Raw genomic sequence first — 17,553 nt, 5'->3', positions numbered from 1 at the left:
GAACTACTAGAGGATTTACCACTGGATTGTTTTTCTCTCTGTTTCTCTGTCATTTCTCTCTCCCTAAAAATAGTTGGGTAACTATTAGCTCTTCTCACAGTAAGTACATTTCTACTTGATACACATATTTAATATATTTTAAGTGGGGATTATTTCCTTTAATTATTATTATTATTATTTAAAGACTTTATTTATTTGACAGAGAGATACACAGCGAGAGAGGGAACACAAGCAGTGGAAGAGGGAGAGGGAGAAGCAGGCTTCCCACTGGGCTGGGAGCCCAATGCAGAGCTTGATCCCTGGACCCTGGGATCATGACCTCAGCCAAAGGCAGATGCTTAACCGACTGAGCCACCCAGGCGCCCCTCTTTTAATTATTTTTAATTGAAGTTTGAATACTGAGTTGGTTTGTTGTTACCTATTGATATCTTACACAGAGTACATCTGTTTGAAAGAGAAAAGGCAGAACGAAAAGCAGGCCTTTTGGAGAAAAAGTTAGCAGGTACCGATGGATTCATCCCTTACATGAATATGAAAGGACAAGACGATTCTTTGGTTAGCTTCATGATGAAGGTGAGAATAAATTTTGATTGACTTTTAAAGAAATGGGATTTTTATTACTCTGTGTTATTCTAAGAGATAACTGGCAAATATTGAGTAGCTTTTTGATCTGCTTCTTATGGAGGATCAGAGAAAGCTGTGCTATGTGGTTGACTGAAAGCCTTTCTGAATAGAGAGAGAAGGCAGAGGGTAGATCTAAGGTCTCTGATATTGCAGAAGAGAACTGAGCTGAGAGAGAACTGGGAGGAAGAGTGGTAGAGAATGAAGTGTTGGGAGTTTTACATTTTGGGTGTGGGTTACTTCCTGCTGCGGACAACATCTGGGTTTTGGGCTGTAAATGTAAGGATTGAAGAGAGGTGTAGACAAAAGTCATTGAAACCAAGGCACAGGGATCACGAAGCTAAATTGGTGGAGCATCTATATTGGACCTTGAAATCTAGAATTGTGGAATTAATTGGGTTTGGAAGGAAGAGACAAGCCTGGTCCTTAGTAGTCACAATTCACAGGATGAGTAGAGGCTTTATAGAAGAATGTTGGAGCATGGGATCTACAATAGTCAAGGAAGTGGTGAAAGTTTATTTTGAAATCCTTAGACTTTAAGTTTATTATATAACTTGAATATAAGACAAGGTCCATTATAATCCAATTAATGTGATCTGACATTTAAAATAAAAATTCCATTTAAAAAAATTCAGCAACTACTTTTAAAGTAGTTTAAAGTAATTCCAGTTTTTAATAGCCCCCTCAAGTAATTCACAGTAACACTTCCCATTTTTTTTCACTTCTCTTGTTAATCTGTCACATTCTTAAAAACCTCTCCCAAATTAATATTCCTGCAACCCTGACCATTACTCCCATTGCCCTTTTAATCTGCCTCTTCTAGCCTTTTAGTGATACAAAACTCTCATTACTTCAAAAATTCTGGCTCTCTTTCTCTTTCTCAGTTTCACATGACAAAAAGCCCAGAAACAGAACCTATTTACTTAGCTTCCAGAGTTGAAGGTGTCAAGAAAGTGGAAAGAAGTCTAGAATTTATAAAGGTAGAATATTCCCATGGGAGATTGGGAAAGAAATACAAGTATTATCATCCCTTCCTCACCCCCCGCCGCCCAAGGCTATTTACAATGGAAGCAGGATGATTACAGGAGCACAGGGGAAAAGTTAGGGGAAAGAAGTGGAACTTATTTTGTTTATACTTTTACATCATCAAAGTGGTTATTACTAAATGATGTTCTATAACCATAATGAAGTCTTTATGGAAATATCCATTTCCCTCCCAACTTTTCACTTAACTGTCTTAACATTCATTGATAATCCTAGCCTGAATCAGTTATTTTATTAGAAGCAAAATGATGATTTTAAAATTTCTGTCATTCTTTCTATATTTATTAGCTCAAAATAGTCTGTAAACAGTATAACTTCATTAACTGAGGCTGTTTGGTCAGCTGTTTCCCCAAGCTCAATTTCCTATGTTCTCAAACCAGTTTCTCCATATGATCATTCTGATACCTCTTGATGTTCTAGTTTGCTCTTTTGAGTATGCCTTTGTCTCTCTTATGACTCCATAACACTTTATTTCTTCTGAGGGCCTTGCTCCTCAAATTTTGTATTGTGACTATGTATCAAAAAAGGAAGTGAATTTATATTTCAAAAAAGGAATTAAAATCATATTAAATTCCAAATGGGAAGTTTAACATGTGTGTTGGCATATTTAGGATAAAGGTGAAGATATCCTGACCAAGAACTCTGAAAGAGACATTTTTCATTCTGAAGGACCAAAAGATGGGCAGAAAATTTGGGATAAGTGTCAAGAAGATTCAATCTATAAAGAAAAACAAAAATATGAGTTGGACAGACCTCCACATTCATTCAGCTGGGAAACCAAAAATGCACGATCCCACTACCAGAAATTCCTCAGTCAGTTGGCTACTCTTCTGAGCAACAATGTTGTCCCGATACCAGCTACCGAGGAAGCTGTAAAAGAGAAGATTCAGGAAATTGGTGCAAAAGAACAATCTTGGAAGTCTGTAAGTGTATTGACAGACAAGTCATTCTTTCAAATTTGTTACTTTTAACATGTCAATTTTGATATTAGCTGATTTAGTAAATTCTGTGGCTCTGAATTTTAACTTTGATTTTATTTTTACTACTACAGTGACAAAAGGAAAAAAAGATGTCCATTATTACAGCAGAGATAGTGTAGTGTTTTTATTAAGAGCAGAGAGCCCAGGTATGAATCCCAGCTCAGCCATTACCAGCTGTGTGCTCTTGGACAGATTGCTTATTCTCCCTGGGCCTCAGTTTCATTTATAAAATTTGGTGGGATGGTGTGGGGCTGGGGGCTGCAAGGGCATAGCTCCTATCTCACAAGAGTGGTAAGGGTTAAATGGATTAATACATGATAAATGCTTAGTACAGCTCAGCGTAAGCTCAGTGAATCCTGGCTTAAAGATAGTGGTGTGGTGGTATGGTGGTATGGTGAAGATAATGTGTCTATCATGCCTAAATACTGCTCAGGCCAGCCAGGACAGTAAATCCATTTTCAGGTCATTCGTTGAATGTATTGGTCAACTCTATGAAAAGACTTAACGAGCAAGTTTCAGTGGCTCTATCTCCTTGTCATGTCCACATCAACTGAGTACCATCTCATGCCCCTTCACTTAAAATTCAAACGAAGATAGGTATTGCTTAGGTTAAACGTGTTTGAAAAATCTGCTGCCCTCTGTTTATTGTAGAGTTCCAATTTTTTCTTTCACTTTTTGCTTAAAATTCATTATACAATTTTATTTCTCAGTGCTCACTAAAATGTCTCATTTAATATATCAGACCTCTCCATTTATTTTTCTAAAACCAGCTGATATATGTCACATCTTAAATCTTCCCTACTCACCTAACATTACTACATTCCAATCTAATGTGTTTAATACAGTGTGGGTGTTGGTAGAACTTGCACATAGTTTTTTTTTTTAAAAGATTTTATTTATTTATTTGACAGAGAGACATCACAAGTAGGCAGAGAAGCAGGCAGAGAGAGAGATGAGGAAGCAGGCTCCCCACTGAGTGGAGAGCCTAATATGGGTTCGATCCCAGGACCCTGGGATCATGACCTGAGCCGAAGGCAGAGGCTTAACCCACTGAGCCACTCAGGCGCCCTTGCACATAGTTTTGAAATGAAATAGAAATTGTGGGCCCTCAGGAGTCTTAGCTCTCCTTCTCCCCACAGAGGACCGAAGGCCTGCAGCAGGAAGTTCTGATGCTCACTCAGCGCCTGGAGCAGCTGCAGCATCACTCTGAAGAAGCCGCTGGAGAATCATCCCCAATGCAAGACAGGTGTAGGGAACAAAAAAGACCTTGGAAACATCTGGAAAGAAAAACTGCTGTTAATGACTTTTTTCCAGAGAGTTTAGCCTTGGACAGGAATAAAGTAAGACTTTCCTGGATAAGGCATTTCTCTGACAATGAAAATGATCAGATTTTGTTACATTATCTAATGTTGATTTGATATTAGATATTATTAATGCTGTTAGTGCTATTTATACTTAATATGGGAAAAGAGAGGAAAATTTGCTACAAATTTTTAAACCTTCTGCTTTTATAAAAAACTACTCTTTGTTCCATACCTCTCATTTCTCTAGTACACACATATTCCATATTCATTTGGAGGGCAGTTGTTAGTGTATTTCTTAATGTACTTTAAAAAGGGGATTGGAGGCAAAGAAGCTCCAAGAAATGATTGTACAGGTAGAACATAAGGGACTCTGTCAGCAAGATACGAGGAGTATCAGGGAGGGACCAGCGATACTATTCCTCAGTAATTACTATGTAGACCAGTACTTTCTCTACTCTCCACTTCCCCGTGTCTGTAAGGAAGATATGAAAGCATCAGCTCTATGATTATTCATTTCCCTGCAAACATTTTAAAATGCTATTTTAGATTTTAAGAATATTCAGTTAACACATGCTTTCTACAACTCTTGAAACTAAGTTAAAAGGTTTGAGGAAAGAATAATTTTCCTCAACTTTCTTTCTGCCTACTTTCCCTCAGTAACCAGTAGTGTATATATCTTCTACAACTATTGCCATGGTTATGGAAATATACAAGTACATATATGTGGGTGGTGGTATTTTTATAAAACTGGGACTATGCTAGTCAAATGTTGTTCTTACATAGTGAAAAGTTAAGTACCTCATGTTTTTTTCTTAGGTGAAAAGATAAAGGTTTAACTCATTCCTTTAACAAATTTTTTTTTTTAGATTTTATTTATTTATTTGACAGAGATCACAAGTAGGCAAAAAGGCAGGCAGAGAGAGAGAGAGAGAGGAGGAAGCAGACTCCCTGCTGAGGGTAGAGCCCGATGTGGGGCTCTATCCCAGGACCTTGGGATCATGACCTGAGCTGAAGGCAGAGGCTTTAACCCACTGAGCCACACAGGCAACCCCCCCCTTTTTTTAAAAAAAGATTTAATTTATTTCATACAGAGAGAGAGAGATCAGAAGTAGGCAGAAAGGCAGGCAGAGAGAGGGAGAAGCAGGCTGCCTGCTGAGCAGAAAGCCTGATGCAGGGCTCGATCCCAGGACCCTGAGATCATGACCTGACCTGAAGGCAGAGGCTTAACCCACTGAGCCATCCAGACGCCCTAACTCATTCCTTTAATAGTTACAGAGTGGTTCACAGAGTTTATAGAACTTACTTATTTGATCAGTTCCCAACTGACGGACTATCAAAATATTTCCACCTTTTATAACACCGCTAATAATGGAGCAGTAAATAGACTTATACATATATCTTTCACATTGGTGCTTTCTGCCCCTATGAGACTGAGTTTTAAATGTGAAATTATAGGATCATAGTATATGAGTATTTTAAATTTCAATAGGCTGCCAAAATACTACTTCCAAAAGGCGGAAGGAATTTACTTTCCGAATAGAAATATAGGAGTAGCTCTTTCTTTTCATAGTCTAGTCAGCATTGGAGATGTCATTTTTTTTTTTAAAGACTTCATTTATTTGACAGAGACACAGCCAGAGAAGCAGGGGGAGTGGGAGAGGGAAGAGCAGACTTCCCGCTGGGCAGGGAGCCCAATGTGGGGCTCAGTCCCAGGACCTTGGGATTATGACCTGAAGGAAGGCAGATGCTTAACTGACTGAGCCACCCATGCACCCCGAGATGTCATTCTTTGAGAGACACAGAGAGAGGGAGAGAGAGAGAGAGTTGAGTTAAAATAGTACAGCTTTAACATTTCCCTGATTACTAACTAGTAAGGTTGAGTGCCACCACCTTTTTTTTTTTTTAAAGATTTTATTTATTTATTTGACAGAGAAAGATCACAAGTAGGCAGAGAGGCAGGCAGAGAGAGAGAGGAGGAAGCAGGCTCCCTGCTGAGCAGAGAGCCCGATGTGGGACTCAATCCCAGCACCCCGAGATCATGACCTGAGCCGAAGGCAGCGGCTTAACCCACTGAGCCACCCAGGCGCCCCGCCACCCCCTTTTTAAATGTTGGTTTCTTAGATTCCTTTTCCTCTATACTCCTCACAGGTTGGAACCTCAGATGCAGAGTTATTCAAACTCTGTGGTTCCTAACACATTATCTTGGGCTGTGGAAGGGCTTTCTCTTATTTATTATTATTTATTCCATTTAAGTCCATTTTCCCATTCCCTCTTCCAAAGATCAATCTGGGGTGCCTGGGTGGCTCAGGCAGTTAAATGTCCAACTCTTGATCTCAGCTCAGGACTTGATCTCAGGGTTGTGAGCCAATTTGAAACAAAAGCAAAGGAGATCAATCTAATGTGTTTAATGCGTATCTTTTTGTTTATACAGTTGACCCTTGAACAGTGTGGGGGGGAGTGTCACTAACACCCTCCCCATGTAGTCGAAAATCCCCATGTGTAAGGTTTTTTTTTTAATTTTTAATTTTTTAAAAAAGATTTTATTTGTTTATTTGAAAGAGAGAGATCACAAGTAGGCATAGAGGCAAGCAGAGAGAGAGAGAGAGAGAGAGAGAGGAGGAAGCAGGCTCCCTGCTGAGCAGAGAGCCCGATGCGGGACTCGATCCCAGGACCCTGAGATCATGACCTGAGCCAAAGGCAGCAGCTTAACCCACTGAGCCACCCAGGTGCCCCCCATGTGTAAGTTTTGACTCTCCCCAAAACTTAATTACTAACAGCCTACTGTTGACCAGAAGCCTTGCTGATAACAGTCAATTAACACATATTCTGTATGCCATATTTATATATACTGTATTCTTAAAATAAAGTAAGCTAGAGAAAAGAAAATGTTAAGAAAAATCATAAAATGCATTGACAGTACTGTGCTCTATTTCTCAAAAAAAAAAATACATGGACTGGCATAGTTCACACCCATGTTGTTCACGGGTCAATAGTATGTTTTTTTTAATATAATTTTAATATATTATTAATTTATCATTAATATAATTATATTATAATAACTCAGCATTGTATCTTTAAGATAGACTTAGTGAGGGGCGCCTGGGTGGCTCAGTGGGTTAAAGCCTCTACCTTCGGCTCACGTCATGATCCCAGGGTCCTGGGATCAAGCCATGAGTCGGGTCCTCTGCTCGGCAGGGAGCCTGCTTCCCCCCTCTCTCCCTGCCTCTCTGCCTACTTGTGATCTCTGTCTGTGAAATAAATAAATAAATAAAATCTTAAAAAAAAAAGGTAGACTTAGTGATGCTATGTGTTCATCTAGTTCATTGCTTCTATTACATGGAATTCTATGGGATGTGTATCTGCCATGCTCTGCCTGTCCACTCCTTGGTGATGAGTGTCTTGGTTACCTTTGTCTTTCTGCCACCACAAACACTGCTACCAGCATCTTTGTACAATTTCCCCCATAGAACTGTCAGAGACTATTAGGGGTGTTTGCTCAAGACTGGAATTGGTGGCTCATTGTGTTAGGATTATACATATACTTAATTTGATTAAGTGACTAATTTGATTAAGCCAGTCAGCTTTCACAGAACGACAGTCCCACCAGCGATACATGAGGGTTCTTGAATCTCCACGTTCTTGTAATTTCTTAGCATTAACCAGCTTCCTGATTTTTTTCCATTTCATTGGGTATAAAATGATTACTAATTTAATATGCATTTCTCTCAATTTTTAAAAAAGATTTTATTTAAATAAATTTTAAAAAAAAAGGCAGAGAGAGAGGGGGAAGCAGGCTCCGCACTGAGCAGGGAGCAAGATGCAGGGCTTGATCCCAGGACCCTGGGATCATGACCTGAGATGAAGGCAGAGGTTTTAACCCATTGAGCCACCCAGGCGCCCCCATTTCTCTCAATATTAATGAGTTGGAGCATTTCCTTTTTGTTTTTTAGTCTTTAGGCTTAGTATTTGCCTGTTTGTTTCCTTTACCTTTTTTCCTATTTGGGTTCCAGCCTATTCTTGTTAATTTCCATAACTGTGTGCTTGTCTTCTTCACCCTGTTCAGACCCTTACACTCCATGGCAGGTCACCTCCCCATGTGGGCTCTCCTCTCACCCCAGTCAGGCTCTGAGTCCCTCTGCAGAGGACCTCTCCCCTGTGCCCACTTTTATTGCCCTGCTTGGGCCACATTGTGGAGCCTACTTTGTTCTGCCCACTTAATGGCTTTAGGACTGAATTGTCCAGAGAGGAAAAGAAAGGAAAGGGAGAATAAAAAGAGAATAAGAGTAACTGTTTTATGTTTAATTTTTCAAATATCCTGATAAATATGCTCATCTAAATCATAATTTTCTGTCAAAAGGTACCTTAGCTTTGTTTCACAAATGTTGACAAACTATTGGTCAAGTTTAGAGAGATTGTTTAGAGATTGAACAACATTTGACCAGTATTTTCCTTATTTTTCATTTTAAATATAGTAATACATTTTTAAGTTTCCAGATGCATGATATTTTAAAAATTTTGTAGAAATTTGTATTTTATTATAATATGCTGGAAGTATATGATCCTTGAGAATTTGTTTATCCATGGCTGAATACGTGGTTGATTTTGGTAGCTGTTCCATATGTGTTTATAAGAATGTGTTCTCTGTTGGGTATAAAGTTCCATACACAGCTAGTGCTCAAACATATTATTCATATGGTTCAAATTGTCAGTATTCTGATTATTTCTATATCCTTGATTCTGGGAAAGCGATCCTAATTCTGTAAGGATAATTTTTTGTTCATCCATGTAACTTTGCTGTTTTATCATTTTATGCTTTAGAGATTACTGGAGCATGTGCACTCATGATGATCTTTGCTATCTTGTTGTTTTAGGCACTATTAAACAGTCTCTTTTTTGTGCTTTATAAAATATTGCCTTAAGTTCTCCATTTTCAGAAATTATGGTTACAAATGCAATGCACTTTCAGTTCATGTTTGCCTGATCTATCTTTTGATCCTTTTATTTTTTGCCCTTTTCCATCTTTGTAACTAAAGACAGTATATGGTTGTATTTTTAAAAAATTAAATTAGAGAGTTATCCAATTGGTGAATTTAACATATTTATCTTTATTGCAATTATTATTATATTCGTATGTGATTATCCTAACTTATTTCATAATTTCCATATATTTTACTTTTCTTTTGATGGGGGTGTCTTCTTTCTCAACAGAGGACAGAAATAGAGTAGGTCAATGATAATACTATGTGAGTATAATTATTCAATGCCAATTTTATACCTGTCAGAGTGGCAATTTGCACATGCAATTTACAATTTACTCTGTTAGCTTTGTAATATAATTCTTAACAAATTAAAAATACTCTTTTTGAATGTCTATTTCAAAATGTATATTTAAAATAGTTTAATATACCTTTTTGCTGCTATTACAGGTATCTGTAGTTTAAATATTTATATTAGTGATTAGTAATTTTTTAAAAAGATTTTATTCATTTGACAGACAGAGATCACAAGTAGGCAGAGAGGCAGGCAGAGAGAGGGGAAGGGAAGCAGGCTCCCTGCTGAGCAGAGAGCCCGATGTGGGGCTTGATCCCAGGACCCTCGGATCATGACGTGAGCCCAAGGCAGAGGCTTTAACCCACTGGGCCACCCATGTGCCCCAATTGGTAATTTTTGATAATTTGGCATATCTTCTTTTTCCCTATAGCAGATTTTATTTTATATACTGTAATAGGATTTTATACTTTTCTTCATATAAGTCCTATAAGTCCTTCCTATAAGTCTTTCTTGTAAAATCTATTCCTAGGTCTTTTATAGATTTTCTGTTCATTGTTAATAACATATTTTACCATTTCTATTTGAAATGGCTATTACTGATATAAATAAAAACATTTGATATGTTTTTTTTTTAAAGCTTTATTTATCTTGCACATGTGCGCAAACTCAGGGAAGGGTCAGAGGGAGAGGGAGAAAGAGAATCTCAAGCCAACTCCCTGATGAGTGCAGAGCCCAGTGCAGGGCCCTGAAATCAAGATCTGAGCTGAAATCAAGAGTCTGAGGCTTAACCAACTGAGCCACCCAGCCGCCCCACATTTGATATGTATATATTTTTATTAATTACCTACCATTTAACTGAATTCACTTATTAATCCAATAGTTTTCTTAACTAGGGTTTTTTGAGTTTTCCAGACGTGATTGCATATTATTGTTTTCTAGAAAATACTGTACTTCTGTTAGATTTTCAACTTATTGCCACTGAGGTATAAAATATTCTTTTAGAATTATTTTCATACTTTCTGTATCTATGAATTCTGCATATTTCTCCTTCCTAATGTTATGTGTTTTTACTTTCTCTCTTTCTTCCTTAAAAAAAATATTTTTTTTATTTGAGAGAGAGAGCACACACAGCAGGGGGCAGAGGGAGAGGGAGGGCAGACTCCCTGTGAACAGGGAGCCTGATGCTGGGATGGAGACCCAGACCCTGAGATCATGACCTGAGCCAAAGGCAGACGCTTAACTGACTGAGCCACCCAGGCGCCCCTTTTTAATTTTTCTTCTTTTCCTTCTTCTTGTCCCCAAGCTTACTTGGGGGCATGTACTTTATTTTTCCAAAGAACAAGTGGTTCTTTCTTTCTTTTTTTTTTTAAGATTTTATTTATTTATTTGACAGATCACAAGTAGGCAGAGAGGCAGGCAGAGAGAGAGGAGGAAGCAGGCTCCCCACTAAGCAGAGAGCCCGATGCAGGGCTCGATCCCAGGACCCTGAGATCATGACCTGAGCCGAAGGCAGAGGCTTTAACCCACTGAGCCACCCAGGCGCCCCACAAGTGGTTCTTTTTAAGTATAAATTTTACTAGCTTTGGTGGCACCTGGGTGGCTCAGTTGTGTAGCCCTGGGCTCAGGTCATGATCTCATGGTCCTGGGATCAAGCCCCACATTGGGCTCTCTACTTGGCGGGGAGCCTGATTCCCCTTCCCTCTCTGCCTGCTGCTCTCTCTGCTTGTGATCTCTCTCTCTGTCAAATAAATAAATAAAATCTTTAAAAAATTTTTACTAGCTTTTGATCTCTATATAATCAAAATTTTTATTTTATGAAATGTTTTAATGAATTTATTTGTTTAATATTTAATGAATAAAATAATTTTCATTATTTTAATGAAATTTGCATACTCTCTTTTTTTCTGCTGGTAATAACTTCATAAAGTACAGATTACTAGAAAAATATAATTAAAATCACCAATAATCCTACCACTATGAGATAACCAGTGTTAACTTATAGGCATAGTTTTTCTTTTTTTTTTTTTTTTAAATATGTGTCTTTTTTTTTTTTTTAAAGATTTTATTTATTTATTTGACAGAGAGAAATCACAAGTAGGCAGAGAGAGAGAGAGGAGGAAGCAGGCTCTCTGCTGAGCAGAGAGCCCGATGCGGGACTCGATCCCAGGACCCTGAGATCATGACCTGAGCCGAAGGCAGCGGCTTAACCCACTGAGCCACCCAGGCGCCCTAGGCATAGTTTTTCTTAATCCTGCTTCTTCCATTTAGTTATATCACTAGTATTTTCTCTTAGTAAATATTTTTGTAACTTGACTTTTAGGGAGGGTATAATAAATTATATGTAATTTAATTATACTTTTTTGAACATTTGCATTGTTTCTATTTTCCATGTTATAAATAATGTAAATATCATTGTGTATGAATCTTTAAATATTTGTTTCCTTATAATACATTGTTAGAAAAGTTGATACAATCTATGTTACCATCGGGTGTTTATAAAATTGTTAGCATGAGCCATCAATTTTATTGTCATTATTTTATTTTCCAGATTATTTTAATAATGCATATCTATGGTGAAAAAAGTATTTCAAGTAAGCAAGTATTACTGTCTGCAGCTTATCAGCCTAGAGTAGAACTGGTATGATAATGTGGAACACTACCTTAAAGTACAACTTCTTTATTTCAATGCTGTTGATTTCTCCAAAGGAAAACTCTGGGACTAAGAATTTGTGGACAGATGAGCATGGCAAGATGTCCAGACAGCTAGATAAAGATAATGAGCAACAAACATTATTGAATATTCAGCAGAATTTACAGATTGCTACAACTCAGAGACTAGAGGGGAAAATTCAGAAACTTCAGAAACAGCTCAGTGATTTGAAATTGTCAAATAAAAGTATGAAAATTCAACTTACAAGAGTGAATGTCCTTAAAGTGAGTAAAGTGAGGCTTTCAAAAATTCTCTTCAGCTTTGATGTGTTACTATTTTAGCTTCATGTTTCTTATGAATTTTTTTAAAAAATTAACATTAAAATTATTTTATATGCACGCATAAGTGTATATAATATAAAAGCATATTGGATAATAAAATTAGATGCATAGACATCCACCACTTATCTTAAAAACCAGGGTACTGTCAACCCCACTGAAACCTTCATCTATTCTTTTCCCTACTTCTCAAAGTTAACTGGTATTCTAAATGTTAGAATTCTAGAGTCCTTGCTCTTTCCATCTTATTTTGGTCGGTCTTATTGGGGTAATAGTTAAGTTTTATTCACTTTTGGAGACTCTTCTTTGGATCTTCTCCATATCAAGCTTCACTTGTAGTATTTCAAACATATGTTTTATGCCTTAAAACAAAGGTGCACTAAATACTTCCATACGTGGGTTTTTTTTTGGCATTTTACCAGCAATGTTTATCTTAACTGCAACGCCAGTTAATTTTCTCTATTTCTGATTTTGGTTAGCAGAGGCAGTACAACTTTTGAGGACATGAATACTCATTAAACTTCTTTAAATCCCAAGTGCCTAGTTTATAAAAGCACCCAGTGACTATTATTGAGGAGCATGATGATTGAGACATGTCTTCTTAATTCATAAACTGTGGAATTTTCTTTCTTTTCCATATATCAGAACCTTAAAAAAAGAAGAAAAGAAGCATGGGTTATATCACCCATCTTGTCTTTTACTTAAAAGAGATCTAATTAGTCATATCCCTTTCCCCCAACCTTATACCCTCACAGGACAAAACAATTGAAAAGCTCAGGCAATCTTTAACACAAGTTGAAGCAATGAAAGGGAAAGCAGTTATGAAAACAGACAATTTGAAAACTACATTACACTCTGCCAAGCCAAAGGCAAGAGGGGACAAAGAGAAGGTCCATCAGCTGTTAGATGCTGTCACTTCTGAGCCCTGCACAGCAAAGAGCACAGTTGATAAAGTACCAGGACAACAACAAGAGGTTTGTTTTGTTCATTGTTATATTAAGAGTCTTTAAAGTGATTAATACCGCTGTCACCTTAGACTCTGTCTAATCCAGACAAAAAGGAGTTTGTTGGCTTCTGGACTCAAAGGTGAGTTAAGCAACCAGACCTCAGCAAGAGCGGCACTTGGGCTGCAGGATTAGCACCTGGAACCTTCTAAAGCTTTTCTCACCATCTCTTCTTGGCATCTGTGTGTGTGTCAGCTTGCTTTATGTTTAGAGATTCTGGGACAGGGGAGAGAGTCCCCAGAAAGGGTCTAAGAGAGCCCAGCTTAGGTCAAATGCCTATTCCTGGTGAATCCACAGTAGCAAGGGATGGCATAAATTATTATCTTCACTTAGGTTTGCATATACATCCTCTGATTGACCAATGGTGAGAAGAAAAAGATGTCCAAGAATGGAAGTGCAGGGAAAACCATGTGTCTGGGGCTGAGTCACCTCCTAGGAAAAGAGGGTAGTGCTTCTAAATTTGCCTAGATTCTCACAACATTTATAAAGCAGGTGTTGTAAGAGAATTTTTTGAAATATTTATTTTAGAAAGAGGGAGAGAGAATGAGTGGAAGGGACTGAGGCAGAGGCAGAGGAAGAGAGAACCTCAAGCAGACCCTGCTCTGAGCTTGGAGCCCTGTTTGGGATTGTTTTGAGATCACATCCCGGAGATCAGGACCTGAGCTGAAACCAAGAGTCAGACGATTTAACGGATTATGCCACCCAGCTGCCCCTTAAAAGAATTTTTAAAAGGCTAACTGATAATTTGGGGCTACTGTGGAATTATATGCTACATCTCTTATTAGTAGCTTAAGAAATATGTAATTTAACCAATTACCTTAAAAGAGTCTTGAAACACAAAATCATATTATTTCTGTTTTTTTTTCTCTTTTTAAATTTCTGCATATTTATATTTTTGTTTTTACTCTTCTCAATATCCTTTCTATATTTTCAGTCATATCTCCTCTTCTTTGGCTACTCTGTAGTTCACTCTTTACTTCTTTTTTTTTTAATATTTATTTGACACAGAGAGATCACAAGGAGGCAGAGAGGCAGGCAGAGAGAGAGAGAGGAAGCAGGCTCCCTGCTGAGTAGATAGCCCGATGTGGAACTCGATCCCAGGACCCTGAGATCATGACCTGAGCCAAAGGCAGAGACTTAACCCACTGAGCCACCCAGGTGCCCCACTCTTTACTTCTGAGATGACTTTGTTTTATTCTTGCCTGAGTTCAACCACCACATCTTTGTCATCTATAAGGCATATTGGATATCATTTTTTGGTCCATTTGTATTCTGAATTACATTTCTCATTCAAAATAGAGGCCTCCTCTCCCTGCCCCATGTCTGCAAATCCTTGTATGAAAATTTTTTTTAAAGATTTTATTTATTTATTTAGTTGTTAGACAAGAGACAGTGTGCACATGCGGGTAGGGTAGTAGGAGCAGAAGGAGAGGGACAAGCAGACTCCATGCTGAGCACCGACCCCGTGGAGGGGCTCAATCCCAGAAATCAAAATCAGATATTTAACCAACTGAGTAACCCAGGCACCCCTGAAATTTAATCCATATCAGCTATTGTGTCAAATATTTCCCTTTTGCTCTGTGGCAGTTTTTTGGGGGGAAGTATTTTCCTCACCTGACTAGTTTGGATGATGCTATTTTCTATTTAAAGAAATTTGGACAGATATTATTTGCCTTTTAATCTATTCATGTTAAAACCCTTTTAATTGGGGTGCCTGGGTGGCTCTGTTGGTTGATTGTCTGCCTTTGACTTGGTTCATGATTGTGCAGTCTTGGAACTGAGTCCTGGGATTGAGCCCTGTATGGTCTCCAGGCTCAATGGGGAGTCTGCCTCTCACTCTCCCTCCTCCTGCTCCCTCTTTCCCTCAAATAATTAAGTAAAATCTATAAAAATAAAATAAAATACTTTTAATGGCCCTGACATCTCAATTTCAGGTGTTTCACTTTAGGGAAGATACAGGGCAGGGTTTACTTGCTTGTTGTTTTTGTTTTTTGTTTTTTTAAACTCAATACTACCCTCTTGTGTTATGACAGTGAGTCAGTCCTACAGTCTTCTGTCAAGCCCTATATATATTTATTTATTTATTTATTTTCCCCATCAAGCCTTTTATGTTGGGGTGAGAAGTTATATGATGCCTGCTTCTGCAGTACTCTTGTTTATGGAAGTCCCTGACTTTCCACTGTTTGCTTTTTTCTTTTCCTTTATCTCCTATCTTCCAAGGAACATCTCACCAAGTATCTCCCTCTTCCCTCAGAAACCTTGTCCTTCAGAATTGCCATTTTTGGGATTGCCTGCGTGGCCCAGTTGGTTAAGCGACGGACTCTTGGTTTCTGCTGCGGTCATGATGTCATGGTCACGGGCTGGAGCCCCACTTCAGGCTCTGTGCTGGGTGTGGAGTTGGCTTCAGATTCCCTCTCCCTCTGCCCCTTCACCCAGCTCGTTTGTGGGCACAAGCTCTCTCCCTAAAAATAAAAAAATAAAATCTTTTTTTTTTTTTTTTAATTTATTTGACAGAGAGAGATCACAAGTAGATGGAGAGGCAGGCAAAGAGAGATAAAGGGAAGCAGGCTCCCTGCTGAGCAGAGAGCCCGATGCGGGACTGGATCCCAGGACCCTGAGATCACGACCTGAGCCGAAGGCAGCGGCTTAACCCACTGAGCCACCCAGGCGCCCAAAAAATAAAATCTTTAAAAAAAAAAAAAAAAAAGGACAGCCATTTTTGGTCTCATGGGCTTCTAAGCCCTTTTCTTTTCCTTCCCACTTGCCAGTTTTCTGACCCATCAGGTCTTAGACTTCTCAATATTTTCCCATTTCTGCGTGGTCCTATGTCCAGGACACCACTGGAAACCAGCTGCATCCTCCAGTGTGGGCTCAGGAGCTGCCTCTGCTGGTTTAGGATATTTATTTCCCCACTTATACACAAACTGAATTCTGTGATATTCTCTGCTTATGCTTTAGATATGATTTGTGGGGGGTTATAACTGCTTTCCTTAGAAGATCACCATGGTTTTTGGAGGAGTGAAGAGATATGCTTAGCAGACTACTATGACCATATAGCAAATCCAAAGTCCAAAAAGAAATTTCCTTAGGGATGAAAAACAAGCAGCAGTAAAATTAAGCTTAGTCTATAAAGTGTAAAAATAAAATCTTAAAATGAAAAGGACATTTTAAATAAAGAGTTCGTGTAATATTTCTAGCTTAAAATAAAATTTGAATGTAGAATGTTACGTTTCATAAAGAAATGTTTAATAAAACTACATTTCTGATAACAATTTCGTTGTACACAATAAGAAATGGACAAAACTAATGATATATCTAGTTTTTGGTGTTTTTTTTTTGTAGCATTCTGATTTTCGAGAAACTATTATGAAGATGTTGGGATTTAACATGAAAACAGCTGACAAGGAAATCATCAATCACCTAAGGCTTATTATACAAGATTATGAAGCATCTAACAAATCAAAGATTGCTTCTGATTGTGAGACTGGACAGGATAATGAATAAAAAAGTTCTTTCTTCCTTGCTGCCAACAAGAGCACAGAAGATATAGATATCTCCTCCACCATCTTGAATTGGCTACATAATGAATAAAATGCATTGGGAATTTTTCACTTGAAAAATTCTCTTCTTTGATATTTGGCAGTTAACTTTTCTTTGTCATTATCTTGTTCTATATGTTTATTTATGGTCTAGTCTATGTTGTTACTTATATACCTAATTATATTTATTATTAAGTGTATTATAAGCAGGGTATTAACCAGAACTTGTGTTCTCAGTGGGAATATTTATATTTATAGTTAACAGACTATTTCTAAAATGAAAAGTCCAGAATAATTATTTTAAAGTCAGCTGATTGGTAACCTTAATTCCCTTTTGCCATGTAGCCTAAAATACAGGTTCCAGGGATCAGGATATGGACCTTTTTGGGGAGGCATCATTCTGCTGACCATAGCTCACATCTACCCAAATTGAATACACATATATACCTACCTAATGGAAATATGCATATAGGGGACGCCTGAGTGGCCGAGTCTGTTAAGCCTTTGACTCTTGATTTTGGCTCAGGTCATGATCTCAGGGTCATGGGATTGAACACCATGTTGGGCTGTGCAGTGAGCCAGAGTCTCCTTCCCTCCCCCTGCCCCTCCACATCTGCTCACGCTCTAACATAAATAAATCTTTAAAATAAAATAAACTATAAAAATGAGAAATGTGTATATAAATTCTACAAAAAGGTATTTATAAAAGTGTTCATGGCAGCATTGTTCATAATTGCCTCAAACTGGAAACTGTCCAAATGACCAAAAGTAGAGTTAACTCTGACAACCAGATCCATCAGTT

General features: G+C 38.0%; 1 protein-coding gene across 5 annotated transcripts in view; it reads left to right on the top strand.

Annotated features, from left to right (window-relative positions):
- Positions 1-16,838, top strand: part of LOC132000026 (uncharacterized) — a 46,521-nt gene extending 29,683 nt beyond the window's left edge. For all 5 annotated transcript variants that reach the window (XM_059373377.1, XM_059373378.1, XM_059373380.1 and 2 more), the window contains exons 5-10: positions 438-573; positions 2,277-2,588; positions 3,785-3,985; positions 11,927-12,154; positions 12,964-13,182; positions 16,555-16,838. In XM_059373377.1, coding sequence (XP_059229360.1) covers positions 438-573; positions 2,277-2,588; positions 3,785-3,985; positions 11,927-12,154; positions 12,964-13,182; positions 16,555-16,716 — 1,258 coding nt within the window. In that variant the 3' untranslated portion in view covers positions 16,717-16,838. The remainder of the gene's footprint in view (positions 1-437; positions 574-2,276; positions 2,589-3,784; positions 3,986-11,926; positions 12,155-12,963; positions 13,183-16,554) is intronic.
- Positions 16,839-17,553: the final 715 nt, after the last annotated feature.

This window comes from Mustela nigripes, chromosome 13 (genome assembly GCF_022355385.1).
Source record: "Mustela nigripes isolate SB6536 chromosome 13, MUSNIG.SB6536, whole genome shotgun sequence".
In the NCBI taxonomy this organism is placed as follows: Eukaryota; Metazoa; Chordata; class Mammalia; order Carnivora; family Mustelidae; genus Mustela; species Mustela nigripes.
The sequence above is the reverse complement of the archived record's forward strand: the minus strand, read 5'-3'. Positions and strand labels throughout refer to the sequence as shown.